General features: G+C 35.1%; 1 protein-coding gene across 1 annotated transcript; it reads right to left on the bottom strand.

Moving 5' to 3' along the window:
• Positions 1–1,968: 1,968 nt before the first annotated feature.
• Positions 1,969–15,251, bottom strand: LOC137923773 (NEDD8 ultimate buster 1). The gene is made up of 14 exons (XM_068767041.1): positions 15,100–15,251; positions 14,596–14,855; positions 14,135–14,235; positions 13,221–13,342; positions 12,504–12,661; positions 12,023–12,219; positions 10,847–10,971; positions 9,449–9,600; positions 8,232–8,400; positions 6,840–6,923; positions 5,732–5,843; positions 3,909–3,981; positions 2,478–2,653; positions 1,969–2,082 (listed from the first exon to the last, which is right to left on the bottom strand). The coding sequence occupies exons 1-13, from the start codon at positions 15,223–15,225 to the stop codon at positions 2,527–2,529; spliced, it is 1,806 nt and encodes a 601-aa protein (XP_068623142.1). The 5' UTR covers positions 15,226–15,251; the 3' UTR covers positions 1,969–2,082; positions 2,478–2,526.
• Between the last annotated feature and the right edge of the window lie 516 nt (positions 15,252–15,767).

Genomic DNA, 15,767 nt, shown 5'->3' with positions numbered 1-15,767 from the left:
TAAGGGAGGCGAATGCCCTGAGGCGACACGAGAATTTTCTTGGCTTCTTTTATAAATTTTAAAAAATTGTAAATAGATGATAATGTAATTTCGGAATGAATTTACAATTTTTTTAACTTAAATTTGTATAAAAAATATTACCTCTTTGTAGCAAAATTGATTCAATAATAAATAAACACTTAAGTGGACGAATCAAAACCCACTCCGAACCTCTTAGTCTCCTTCCGAAGCGACAAGAGAAATAACGAACGACTACACAGGAAATAAAACTGCAATTATCAATTACATATATTTATTTACTAACACTCAATAACATGTGGACACATATAATGGGGTCTTACAACTGGCACGGTTTCGCGTCCCATAAATCAACGTCGTTACGCTACGTTAGAAAACATTTTAATTTGTCCTTTAGAAACAGATAAAATTTAAAAAAGTGGATATAAATACATGGTTAAAATAATATAAATAACATCATAAGCTGCAAAGAATTCATATTACAAAAGCAAAAACGTTCTCAAAGACCAGATCACGACTTCACGTTGATTTATGGGACAGTCTTTGTTTATATATATATATATGTTATGGATAGATGTCGCTAACAGACAAGTTCTCACTATAGTTTAACACAGTGCTTGCAACTTTTTATGTGCAACGCCCCCCCTTAGCCTTTCTTATATATATATTTATATATTAAAACGAAAGGTTTACACTCAAGTTTCGAATTGCCCCCTTTAACAATCAAATTGCTCCCCCATGGGGCGTGAGTCTTGCGTTAGGAAACACTGATTTAACAAACATAACGTTGCTTTTTGCGACCTTGACTTTGTCGATGGTCTACTTATATATATACATATAGTATATATATATACACATATATAAATATATGTATATATATACATATATACACACATATATATATTAATAATCTAACGAAATATGACCTTTTAAATTTTAAAATTCAAAATCATTAAAATTTTAAATCCACGTCAAGCTGACTAGTAATATTAGGAGTTAACACTCTATAGTTATAATTTTGTTATTTAAAAACATGGGCACATCACATAGAAAATACTTTTAAATGAAAATCTTTCATCACCCTACTCTTTGGCGAATATAATACTTATATATATTTTTAAACATGGCAACACCACAAAAGTTTTTTTTTGGCTACAACAAAGGCGGTTAAAATCATTTTCAAATAATTAATTTTTATTCATAAAATTTTAAAAGCCAATTTAACAGGCGTAATTGTAACATATTTAAAAAATCGGCTAAGCCGATTCCACATAGAGCAACAGACATTCAAGCATCTACATTTCTATATATGTAATACTTATGCATACTGACATATGTACTAATTTTATATTAATACAGAGGTATAAGGAGGTAGTAATTAGCTTTATTATCTTCCCACTGCTGGGAAATAAACCTGAGAGTAGTAATTAACTAATTATTACATAGTTTTCCAAAAACATGTCAGTTTTTTTTATCTTTTAGCATCAAAAGCTTTTCGGCATCAATAGCCTGCCGGAATCGAACCTACAAGCTATAAAATGCCACTAGGCTAAAATACTTACAAATAATTATTGTTTTAACACATAAAGCATTTTGTGCTTATTGTTCGCCGGTATCACAATATAGCGGTCATAATAATAATTTTGAAATGCAAAATCGTATATAATCAAGTCAAAGTAAATATGAAATGCATGTAAGCGCATGATTTTGAATTTCAAAATGTTTTCTTATTACTTGATTTATTATAAAAATGTATATTTTTGTATGTACGTTAAACTGTATAGTTATATATATATATATATATATTTATGTATATATATATATATATAGTTATATATATATATATATACATATATATATATATATATATATATATATATATATATTTATATATATATATATATAACTATATATATATACATATAAATATACGTATCTTAGTAGGGAGCCATTAATTTTAAAAAAATAACATTTTCTTGATTTAAAACGTAAATTAAGTCCTTATATTTAAATATGGCAAGTGAAGTATAGTTGTGTTCCAGATGATGGGCACCCTGTTGAAATCTGCAATAAAAAGATAAAAATAAACATTGTAATTTAACGTTAATCACGTAGGAATCACTGCCCACGTTTCTAAGTCCACAGCTGGACATAGGTTTCCTATAGATGTGCAATTGACCAGTTGGAAGCGGCTTGCACCCAATATTTTCTAACGACCTTAATGTCACCTTTTCATCTTACTGGTGGACATCCTCATGACAAATGAGCTTTATAAAGGTGATGATTAAAATTAGATGTAAAAGCTTAAAAACTTTTTTCTGGCAAATTCATTTGTATAGGATCTATTTTTCGATACAGTTCTATTAGAGAGATTTCACAAGAGCGGATACAACATAAAAAAACTGAATATAATTATTTTGTAAGGAAATGATGATTTGTGTAAAAAGTTTTTTGATCACCCTGTAGTAATGGAGCCTCTCACTCCGGTAGATGTTGGTGACGAGGTATTCACAGCAAGGACTTGTACTCTGCGAGGTACTGCTCCTCCTCCAGCAGCGAGGTGTCCAGATAATCGTCCTCATCACCACGGATTGCTGAAGACAGCCGGTGAAGCGCCAGTTCACGCTCGCGCCGCCTGTGCCCATATACATGTCAGATCAGACAAGTTCATTAGAATTAAAATATATGCAAAATGATGATTGACTGACTGAGAGTGAGGAGTACATATCTGAGGTGGACAAGAGGGAAAGAGAAAGAGAGACTGACACACAAATTCAAATATCTTTAGGTAGGCATTTGTACACGCTTTTAAATCGTCAAATATTTTAACATTATAAGCAGTGATACATCAGGGGTTCAGAACACTGATCTGCTGAGAAGAACTGCCACTAACAAACATTTGCATCTCTCTTTTTATCTAGACATAGTGCCTATTGCCATACATAAACCAGCTTATACAACGACATTTTCACATACAAGCATGTTTAAACTTTTTATCGTTTTTAGCATATTATAAGTATATACTTAATAAAGCAACACATTCATTTAAACTAGAAAAAAATAGTAAATTCACATAGGAATGAAAAATGGAACGCAAAAATGGCTAAGTTTAAAGCTAGAAAGGAACGGATATATGGTTATGACAGTCAGGTATGGATACGATATATAAGACTAAAAGAGACGAATACTTTAGAATTGGACGAAGTTTAAAGCTAGAAAAAGACTAATATATGATTATGACAGTCAGTTACGAATACGATATATAAGAGTAAAAGAGACGAATACTCTAGTATTGGATGAAGTTTAAAGCTAGAAAAGGACGGATATATGGTTATGACAGTCCGTTACGGACACGATATATGAGTAAAAGAGACGAATACTCTAGCATTGAATAAAGTTTAAAGCTAGAAAAAGACGGCAATAGGTGAATGAGAGATTGATACGTTATAAAAGTGTATGAAATACGTGTAATTTAGAATTGGAGGGATGAAGTATGATACTAAAAAGGGACGGATAAATGTGTATCAGAGAGACGAAGTGAGTTTCACAATAGCGAATTTAACAGGAAAAGCGTAAGAAAAATAAGAGAATCCAATTAAAAAGTATATCAGTGGAGTGGTGGATGGATTTTTTTTATTTCACTCTCATAGATTTGTATGTGAGCCGACATGAAGTTAGCTTATATCGTTGTACAGTATGAATGAACAATAAGAGATAAACAGAATGATTTATTATATGTGTTAAACATTCAAGGGGGGTGAATGTACAGTTCATTTGCTGATAATTTTTTAAGAGCGTGTACTACCTATTTCCAACTATCCTGTATTTTTTTGTACAGTCAGTATAAACAATTTGCGAAATATAGTTTTATTTAGAACATATTTGTTTACCTTTTCTCCCGTTCTTGTTGTTTTTTACGTGTTGCCCCAGCGTTGCTGGTAGAAGGATTGGCTCCATCCTCTTCTGAAATGGGATAGATACAAATTAATTATTTTATATGTAACCTGCATGGTCCAGTTCAGTACTTTTAAACTTTTTATGTGCCTTGCTCAACCTTGGCTTAATCTTTCTTATATTCTTACGCCTTACTATATAACATATACTTTTATATTAAGTTGAAAAGGTTAAACTCGAGCCGAGTTCACTTTCAGATCGCCCCCCTTAATATTGAAATTGCCCCCCCCCCCCATGGGGCGTGGGCTCCAAGTTGGAAAACACTGGTCTAGTCGTTATAACTTCGACTTACGTCACCCCGTACAATATTAATGCAAATAAATAAATTAATCCTCGGGACGAGAAATTTTCAATATTCACCAAAACAAAAGAAAGGGACAGGTAAATGAACCGCCCTGGCATCTTTGCTACACAGCTACCCGAAGTGGTTTTACCCCCTTTATTTATTATTTTTTTTAATTTATTTATTTATTATTTATTTATCCTGATCACGGTGATATTTAGCAGGGAAAATATATAATCTAGATTTATTACCCAAATTAAGTATATTTAAAAATGACAAGTGCAGAATAGTTGTGTGCCCATCATGGGCACCATGTTCAAATCTACAACCGTGACATAAAATATTGCAATTAAATATTGTTCACGTTTCAAGGAAGCTCATTTACTACCATATTAACCGGAAGGAAGTTCACAGCTGGACTAAAGCCTTTCGAATAGATTTCCAATAAGTCGTAAGTGGCCTGTATCTAGTCTTATTCATTATCATCATACTGCTGAACTATATGCCTCTCCCATAGATGTTCAATAGTTAAGATGCATCTTCCAACGATCTTAAAAAAGTTTTTCGCTGCGCTCGCTGGTCTATAGTCTCCACACCAGAACCTGAAGATCCCAATGGGCACATAATCTGCGCGCCATATGACTTGCCTTCTGCCATTTCAACTTGCCCAATCCACTTGACTATATCGGTTACTTTCGTTTTTAAACGGTTTTATTTAGTTCGACCCGTACGAAATTTATTTGTTTATTTGGATCAAAATTAGAAATTTAAGCACCTTCCCGTTGTCAGATTGATCTGAAATTTGGTACACACATTTAATTTAGATGACAATACAATATAATAAAATCAATAACATTATAAATCTAAGATGGCCGCCGATACAAAATGGCGGATTACATATTTTTCCTTAACCCCCTCAATATGGGTATCAAATGAAAGGGCTACACTAATAAAACACGATGCTTATGTTAAAATTTAAAATTCAATATGGACGCCGTTCCAATATGGCGGACTAGGTACATATTTTTCCACGACCACCACAATATGGGTATCAAAAAACCGTTTAACTTAAAAGTTTTTTTAAATATGGTATGTCCTCATTTTTGATTCGATTTCGTAGAAAAATTCCAAGTCAATCGGGGCCCAAAGTGAGATACCATGCTTCACTCCCGTATGTCCTTTACTGGTAGCATACATTGATCGGAGAACTTCCTTTTAACGCACTGAAGGGAAAATTTTACAAATATGCCTGTATATAGAGATTCTCACCATTATGTGTTATTCTATCTCTCTCTTTTAATCCGTAGTCTCGTCTCACTCGCACGACTAGGTATAGTTACGTATCTCTCAAGCCAACACTAACTTTCGGTAAATATTAATCATCATACGATAAATCTGGAAACTTACAGGATGAACAGGTTTCGGATTTGAGGATCTGGAATTGATGGTTCATATGAAACAGAACAGGTGACTGACCTGCAGGGATGTTGATCCCGGAGACGAGCAGCTCAACAGCAGCCTGCAGCTCGTTGTTGCACAGTTGTAAAGCGCTTCGGACTTCTTCGCTGCTGTAGCCCATCGCCTCCAGCTGGATATAGTGACGAGGAAGTTCATCAATAACACACCATTAATATAGCTTGACTATATGTCAATATAACAATATGTTTGTCAAGAGTGGCACTAATCGGTGTAACATAACTCCTGAAAATGCCCCGTGGAAGGGTGAAACACGTGTTGAGTAGTTTGGCGATGGCGGTTGTGTGATTCGCATTGTTTGCCGTATACGCATTTATCAACGGGCTGGCGGGCGGTGCACTTTATTGCACGACTACCACTGCATGTGCGGAAGTGGCTAATTATTGGTCCTTTTCTTACTTAGTATAGACTTCCGCGAGGTAACGCCTGATTCCATTAAATATAAAAATATTTCGTTACGGCTTTTCTTAAAGTGGGATTAAACAATGAAATAAACCAATGATATAAAATTCACGTATTTTCATTAATATAACATACCTAATGTATCACGATTTTATTATCTGCATTATTGGATGATAAAATAAACATTTTATTGTACTGTGTGTATTTTTTATTTATTATTATTCTAAGTATGTAACATTCAAAGTTTCTGATGCATGTATTCGTTTCCAGGGTAGCTTGAATGGGTAAAACAAGAAACCATTAGGAAATCTAGGAATGTGAAGTGTCTAAGTAATGGTGGAATGATGATAAAAAGAAGGGTTTAAGGAACCCCCATGATGACAACTACTTTACCAAGTACACTAGACAACTTTGTGTCACTTAGTAAATATTTCTTTAAAGTTATTTAATATTTATTTCTTATGAGTCACTTTGTAGATATTTCGTTCGAGTCACTTTGTAGATATTTCGTTCGAATCACTTAGTAGATATTTCTTTCGAGTCGAGTAGTAGATATTTTGTTCGAATCACTTAGTAGATATTTCTTTCAAGTCACGTTGTAGATATTTCTTTCAGGTCACGTTGTAGATATTTCTTTCGTGTTACTTAGTAGATATTTTCATACTAATTTTTTTTAATGAATTAATCACGACAATGATGGTCTCACCTCCGCGATCATCTTGTTGTCTGGTTGTATCGGCGACTCCTCTGAGCTGCCTGTACTGCTGGCCTCACCAGATATGTCACCCAACTAAAAAAAAACCACCAACACTCTTTATATTTTGTAAGACACCATATACCAGCACATAAAAATACTGGATTCGTTTTACATAATTTCAGAAAACTTTATGACATGATCTGATTATTGCACTGTGCTCCAATGTAGAAATATTTCATAAGTCATTGTTCCAATAGTATACCGTTCGCACTGATACAAGCCTCCACCATATGTTTCTAATTTGACCCCTTGATAGCTGCATTATTTGAATAAAAAGCTATCAGGATTCCAAACGCATCTTAATACTAAAAATCTCAAACGCAGTTGAATAATCATTTTTATTATGATCACTTTTTATGATGACTTCAAGATACATTGACATCATGTAACAAACTGAGCTGGGGTGAGTCCTCAGAACCAAATAAATTGTGATGACTTTGAAAGTGATCTCATAAATACATAAACTATTTAATCATACTTTCTCTAAAACTCTACTAGATGGCGCTAGTCAGTAAGCCACAACAGTACTGTTTTACCGACGTTTAGCTCTCTTTAAAACCACTCTGTATGTAATATGTGCTCTAAAAAACAAATAATTATATATCACAAAAAATTGTGTTTCTGTCTTCCTGGACCTTGAAGTAACCAACCATCTTCTGCATGGTCTATGAGAAAAAGAAGCTTAAACTCTATTAACCTTTTAAGTGCCATGAGGACCGCCGGCTACCTCACGATACCCAACAATAGGTGCCGTGAGGGCCGCCGGCTACCTCACAATTTCATCTGTACATCTAAGGAATATTATTTTTTTCCGACCCTCCGGTAATTATGACGCTTCATTAGGCACCTAGCAACTGAATCACGGGATGGTTTACGATTTGCAGCATGTTTTAGAAACGGTTACCATGGGTGCCAATGAGACCGCGGGCGGCCTCACTTTTTATATAAAAATTTACATTAGAATATGTATATAGAAACCTTTCTTTGTATTGAATTCGCAATTTATTCATATTTCAAAGCTGGCTGTGAAAACCTATCGTGTTTTCTGTGTTACAAAAACGTGACCCGCCGGCGACCTCATGGCACACCGAGTACTCTGTTGCCTTTAAGTGCCATGAAGGTCGCCGGCGGTCTCAGTACATAATGACATACATAATGTGTTATATTCATTCATAGAATGTAAAGATCTCGAATTTTCACATAAGGAAAGCCTACACTTGATATTTCCATTTGGTACCTGGGGAAGTCTTGGCCAAAACAGCTTGGCAGTTAAAAGGTTAAGGCATGTTTATCATTATTAAGATGTTAATATATATATAGTTTTTATATAATCTCCCTTACCAACTCCGGCTGTGTTTGCAAGATACGGATAGCGTCTTGCAGGCTGTTGTTGCAGTGGCGGAGTGCAAGAAGCGACAGCTTCCGTACAAACCCCATTCCCACCAGCGCGTGTAGGGCACCCGCGTTTACTGGTGACCCATCCGAACACACGCCCAGTAAGCGCTGACGCCTAGAACCAAAGCTCTATTTAACACTAATTATACCAACACTTGCTAGGCACTTATTTCTATCATAACGGGTAAAATGACTCGATTTTACATTTCTTACTTGAATTTATAAAATATAGTTACTAGGAACGAAAGGAAAATAAAATTTATTATAGTTAAATAGAATAGTATATTGACAATTTCTATTACAAACGCAGAGAAATAAAAATTCTTGATACTGAGTTAAAATGGGTCATTTGACCCGTTATGGTATGTTTAGTGTTAAATTGTAGCTATATATTTCTGGAAGAAATATATCTAAGAAAGTAAAAGCTTTAAAGTTTCTACACCTATTTCCAATCGTCCTGTATAAAGTTATCACCCTTATATATGTCACTTTTTTTCTAGTCAATACGAAAGGACAACAACCTCGGGCAATACAAAGTCTACAGATAAGAAACAGTAATTTATTTTAATATGTACTTTAATATGTATATTATCATTACTTTATTTATTATTTCTATAACCGTACAATATTAGCTACATATGAGGATATAGAGGAAATTGAAACCTCTGACCTTAGCTGTCAAAAATTTGACGTCAATCAAAAACCAAAATAAGGTATGTTAGGATGTAATCAAACAATAATCGTGTACTATAAAACATTTAAATGAAATATATTTTTCTTTTTGTCTTTTCTATTCAATATTGGCATACAAGTCTAGGATCAGCTATAGTGGAATTCGACACCTTGGTTACTTGCCTGATGGTCAGTTTATTTTTTTTATAATCACACTAATGCCAATGTGGCCAACCATTTTTATATTAACGAAGATCGATGGCTCCCTGGATAGCCTCGGCTACATAATACAATTTCACCGGATTATGAGGTCACCAAGCTTTTACGGGTATCTACCATGAAGTGATCAGGCTCAAAGGCCATGTAACTTCAACTTGGGAGACTGTCCTTTATTTTCAGGGCTTCGCCTTGATCTCGAAGTCACAATGGGTAGGAAAGTAATGGAAAAAAATGTTGTCTCCCTCGTGGGCGACGATAGTCAGGTACCCTACCTGTCGCGACGATGCTGGGCTCGCTGGTCAGCCCGGGCAGCCAGTTGAAGATGAGCTTGATCAGGGTCTCCAGCAGCTCCACGAAGGCCCACCCGCGCCTGTGCCCGCGTCCAGCCCAGCTCCATCAGACGGTTTACCGCTGCCTCGTCCACCTGACAATAAACCAAAAAATAAAAACAATTTCGTATCAGAATAATGTCAATGTTATTATTTAATTGGAAGAGTCCTAATTGCGAAAAAAAATTATATAATCAAAAGTTCATTATCACCATCATCATTGTAGCAATAGGATGCCCACAGCTGGACATATGACTTTTCGATTTCTAATTGACAGATTGGAAGCGGCCCATATCTAGTTTCTCGTTTCCCAATGACCTTAACTAGATTTTCTGTTCACATTTGGGTGGCCGTTCTTCACTGCACCTGCAGATCAGTGATATCTACTCCAAAACCATAAGGCTCCACTGACCATCTGTTTAGCAAGGTTACCTTTTACCACTTCAACTTATCAATCTGTTCGGCTATATATTATCCCATAAGAATAACCTCTAGAACATGATTTGTAGACACTATGGTTACTTCTACCAAATGATTAATTTATTTGATACCTATATTGCTATGGTTGAGGAGCAGTGGTAGCACAGCGGTAGAGGACTGAGACTTGCGATCATAGGTCGCAAGTTCGATTGTCGGAATAGAATTATATACAGTAATACCCCGCTTTACGCGAGGGATACGTTCCAAAAAAAATCGCGTTAACTGAAATTCGCGTATAACGAGGTTTATGATAAAACATAGTCAAAAATTATTACAAAAATATACAAATCATTTTAATCAATCACTTTAATTCCTAGGAACAATTTATGCAACACATACTCTTATTTTTTACGGAAAAATACATCTATTGTCTTTTGGGTAACGTTTTATTTACGTTCTTGTAAAATACGTTCATAACACCCAACACTGTTTTTAATTGTTTGACAGATGGTCAAGACACCATAGAGAAGTTGATGACTACATTACATTTATATGTACTTTTTCGCGTAATTCGAAGCATTTGAGCGCGAAATTTGCAATTCGCGTTATAGTGAAACCGCGTATAACGGGGTCGCGTAAAGGTATTACTGTACAAGTCACACTTGGCGCATTAATAATATGGGATTGCCACTGCTCATTAACAAGTGTAAAGAGGATTGGCAGCAGCGTCCTCTGCATACCATAATACCACACTGCGATCACCAACCCGTCAATCGTATATCTTAGATGAAGGCATATATCTTGCAGAAGGCCTATGGGCTGGGCTAGGCTTAATGTGAAGCCATGTGACACGCCCATTTTATCATTAATGCCGAAGAATGAATCAGTCGCAATAAGTCATACAAGAATGCTATTACTTACCCTTAAACCATTTAACTCAATCTCCGCTTTGTCCAGCAAGACCTTCGCTTCAGCTCTCTTATTCTGATGAAAAGCCACGATCCCCTGCAGCAAGTACAGCCTCATCAGCAAGACTCGCTCGTTCGCTGTAACATGATCTAACTATAGCCATACAGAATGTAAAAGTAAACTAAAGAATACAACAGAAATAAATCAAAATTGTCTTGTAGCAATTCTAAGAGAAGGCATTGAAAGGAAATTGAGTAGGAAAAGAAATGGAAGAGTTTGTGATGGATAAAAGAGGAAATAATGTGTGACATTGAGATGGATAAAAGATGAGAGTAAAAATAAAAATAAGTGAAAAATAAATTTAGTTAAAATATTTCCCGTGAATCATGACAAGGGGTGAACGAGAAGTCCCAAAAAACGGGGGCTATAAAAGAAACATGATGTAGTAAAGTCCCCTGCAGATTGGCATACTCCAGATTCCAGATAGAATTCCTAATTCTATTCAATTTGAAACTGTTTCTAAATAAGAAAGTAGCTGGTATTTTTGAAAAATTTTCTATTAGTTTTCGTTAGGAAGCTTAATAAGGAATGGTCTCTGCAATACAGAGAAAGCCTAGGAGCTACAGACACTGTAACAAACTGAAAACGATCATGAGGTCGTTTTATTCTTCTCAGCCACGTGTTTCTGGCAGAGAAGTTGTCACATGGGTAGTCACTCTGTTTTTTTTAGTCCTCCGGCATCTATTCATCACCTCGCCACCTAATGCGTTTGAACATGTCCTTCGAAATAGCAATTCCGAACCATTAACTCCATAAAAGTTTTTAGCATGACCGTTTTAGCCCCTTTTATGCCCCCGCCATTATGCCCCCCTTCCTATTTAAAAGTTATTTCCAGCCAGTTTTAATTATTTATTTTATTTTCCACTTTAAATACTTTGTGAACTTTTGCTAATTTAGACTTTTTACCATTTTACAGATAAGGAACAAAAATGGACCCATAGTTGTATCTTGCAGCACACCCATATATCAATTTTGCCTACGTACTTTTGTATGTAAAATTTACATTCTTACGTAGATCTTAGTCTCTGTAACTCTAACCCCCTCTCTATCTCTCTCGGTTTACCCCTCGCTCAAAAAAAGAGAAGATTGATATAGATACTAGCTGTGAGGTAATGACATAAGACTAACCTGCACTTCCCTTGATTTGCTGTAGACGCTTCTGGTCGTTGCCATAGCTGTTCCTAAGAGCCTGTTCTGCAGCAGCCAAACGTACGGCGGCATCGGATGCCGAGCTGACGCTCCGAAGCCCTGCGTAACACCACGCTATGTCCAGCTGCAGTATACCCCAGTTGTCTACCACCTGTAGCAGTGACGATCGGCACTCACTGCATTCAGAAAACAAAAAATCTGCACACCTAGTGTTTGATATAATATTTTTTGACACCAAGGGGATATTCAAAGGTAGTTACTTCATTGAACATTCACGTAAGTGATCTAAGTGCTAGGTGGCATCATAACCCGGTTTAAATTTTTGTATATATGCTGGAGGCAAGTCTACCTAGGTTGCTTTTAAGCTTCGGTGCCTTAAAAGAGGTGTTAAACTAAGCGCTCTACCTGGACAGCAGTGTAGGCAAGGTAAAAAGCAATAATTTAGCAAATAAAAGCTTACTTGAACTGCCTATCAGCATCAAGAAGTAATACCAAAGCGAGAGAATAGTCCTTCTGTTTGATGGCCGCACGGCCACGCTCGTGCAGCGCCAGTCCAACCAACAGCGATTTCCTCTCCGCTGCCGGGAGCTCCACGGTCTTTCCGGACTGATCCTCTAGCTACAAAGAAATTGAATAACTTTATCTTATATTATCATTAAAGCAACAACATGTCTACTGATGGACAAATATTTCCATCAAAGGTATCCAATAAGGCCAGTTGAAAGCAGTTTACCAGGTTGTCTATCCATCTCGAAGATAGACATTTTATGCTTCATGACGGATGTGTTCTCTCTGGAGATTTCCAATAGAACCTCCAGTAAACTTCCTGTATCTTGGGCGTTCCGATGAACTTATTCAAACCATCTAAAGGTCCCTGGTCTAAGTACCCTAAGACCCCTATGTAGCTTGCCCATGACCACAGGGAAGTTGAAGTGGTAATGGGTTACCATCTGTCTTCTATAAATCTCATAACCTTCTCCATGATTCTTGGAGCAACTGTAATTTTGCCATTTTTACCATAAATGTAAAAATTAAAATGATGAATTTCTTTACTGGTCTGGTCCATAAGTTCGGGAGACACCCTTGCTTTTGCCCAGGTGGTCGGAAATATTGACCCGATACCATTACAGCTAGCTAAACTGTTTAACCTAAAATAAATAAACCACTAAATGCTCACCTTAATGTATTCATCATCATCAGCAAGTTCATTTACGTATTCCGACAGTAGTGCTGCATCATCTCTGGTTGTCTTCATCTCGATGTACATGTTGTCTTCTTTCTTCACTTCATCCGGAGTCACTGCATAGAGTACCATCATATTTACATTATATATCTCTATACTTGGTATATATATATATATATATTTAAAAAGTTGAGTTAATATGGAACACACTTTTGTAGCACAAATTCCGAAATATGAAGAGATCAGTGAGAATGGTTTAACTATTTCTATGTGGGACAGAAATAACATTAGTGTTAAAAGATATATATGACAATTCAATCACCCTGTATGAAATAATCAATCTGAAATATGTTACATTAAATATTTTTTTCTCTTTGAATGTGACAGGCCAATAAATTCAGGCAGTACAAAATCTGCAGAGACAGATAGTAAACAATAAATAATTTTATGTGACAAGTAAAGTTCCCATGAGCCCACGTCACCCATATCCGATGACAACAAGAGTTCCCATCACTGATCAACTAGGCTAGACTACTTAATAAGAATTTAAGCACATATTTAAACGTAAATTCTTGTAGAGTGACCTGATAGAAATTTCATTGTAAGCGCTTGTGGTAGTGAAAAACTATAGTTTCAATACCTATTTCCAATCATCCTGTACAATGATATCATTCTGATATTTGTTACATTAATATTTCTTCTATTTGGATTTGACAGGTGCTTTTTCTTACTATATTATCATTACATTATTATTTCTGAAACCTGACAGGGTTCACTATATATTTATTGACAGCGAATGGACTATACATAAGGCTAATAATAATCATTATGTATATGTAAAGTAAGACCATATATAGTACCAATTCTATAAATAACATTCAGAAAGTTTTAGAAAATAAATTACTTACTTTCTAACACAATGGCCATCAGCATAGCACCATTCTTGACATTTTGTTTGTTAAGATTCAAATTTGAGGTCACAATCTTGCCATTTGATATGAGTTTCACCCTGCAATCATGTATAAAATAAATCATCATCACCCCAGCAAGATGTCCACTGCTGAACATGGTACTATAGCATAGATTTCTATATAAGACTTTTGTTTCATGGCCTCCCCCTTTTGAGGGCCTCTTGTACATTGCCCATCTTAGGTACACAGGGATACTATAACAATAATAATTTCTTTACAGAACTCTATTATTTAGATTGGTGCATTTCTTCAATCTTAATATCAATTATTATTTCTTCTTTTATTCCTCACATATTGTATAATTTTTAAATTGCCATATATGAAAGTCACAATGGGGTAACATATTCTAACAATGATAAATAAAATATTCAAATAAAAACTATGTGAGTTTAATATACCTAGATTCTGTTACTCCAATTTCAGCAGCAACTGCACTTATGAGTTCTGAGCCAAGTACATCCAACTTCTTTTGTATTTTTAATACAGTTGACTTCTCTTTTGGTATATTGACTTTGATTCTAAATGTTGCCAGTCCCGTCTCCTTGAACTCATCATTGGCCTTAACCCTGTCTATTGAATGCAATTGCAGTTCATGCAATGCAGCTGTCACCATATCCAATTCTAATGATAAGTCGGCTGCATATTTCTTTGCAAGTTCCTACAACATATATTGTTTTATAAGCTAAAAATAGACATCACATATTTTATAATTAAAAATAGGAAGAAAATAACATACTGTTTATTGTATAACTTGTTGTTTAGTTTAAATCTGAATATTTAACCTTTAATTTTATTCTATAATTAGTTCTCTCTATCGATTATATATACTTAATTAATTTTAAATCGCGTCAATTAAGAATTCCGTAATGTATACAGACATAAAAACATTGTAAACAATAAACCTGCAACTGTTGCGACATTAAATTTTCGGTGTCCAAGTAAGGTGGCTCCCATAACTTAATCTTCTCTTCGTTCAGTTTCGCGCGCAACTTTATCAGTAAATCCTCGTGCTGAAGATTATTCTCCATCGCAGATAGATGATCAGATTCGCTAAGTGATTTGCACAATTGTAGCAAAAATTCACACAAACGTCAAAGTCACAAACAACAATTGTCAAACTATATGAACCACAGATTAGCATCACAATGATCAAATTTTTAATATAATACATTAACGTTGTGTGACATGAATTTTCAGTGGAATAAGTTTAAAATTAAAGATTTTTTAGTGATTTTATTGTATATGTTATTTTTTAGTTTAGTGCTCAATTCATTAGCTTCTCTCCGAGCATTAATGTTTCTTGGACCGATGCTTTTTACATACGCATACGCATTTATCTTTTTCATTGAAAGGTGTTTAACGAAACTAATTAGAGCAAATTAGTTACAAAAATGTACATGTTTCTTTATTTCAGTTAAGACAGAGAATCCCTCTTTACTCCTACGGTTTTTTACTTCTATGGTAATATTCCTATTGGTATATAAATAGCTATGTAACTTATTCCAAGCATTCTGTAATAGTGTCTTGTACGACACGATCGTGTGGTGTACTTCATACAATTTTTTATTTT

This window comes from Battus philenor, unplaced genomic scaffold, assembly GCF_028537555.1.
Source record: "Battus philenor isolate CCGP_79_NKW_IND1 unplaced genomic scaffold, ilBatPhil1.0.hap1 SCAF_22, whole genome shotgun sequence".
NCBI classification, from domain to species: domain Eukaryota; kingdom Metazoa; phylum Arthropoda; class Insecta; order Lepidoptera; family Papilionidae; genus Battus; species Battus philenor.
The sequence above is the reverse complement of the archived record's forward strand: the minus strand, read 5'-3'. Positions and strand labels throughout refer to the sequence as shown.

Bases quoted from the DNA above. Each gene is read 5' to 3' on its own strand.
- LOC137923773 (XM_068767041.1), bottom strand. From the start codon at position 15,225: ATGGAGAATAATCTTCAGCACGAGGATTTACTGATAAAGTTGCGCGCG. The intron at 14,856-15,099 runs GTTTATTGTTTA...TATATGTTGTAG, and splicing joins TAATGTCGCAACAGTTGCAG to GAACTTGCAAAGAAATATGC. The intron at 3,982-5,731 runs GTCAGTCACCTG...ATCCCATTTCAG, and splicing joins CGGGATCAACATCCCTGCAG to AAGAGGATGGAGCCAATCCT.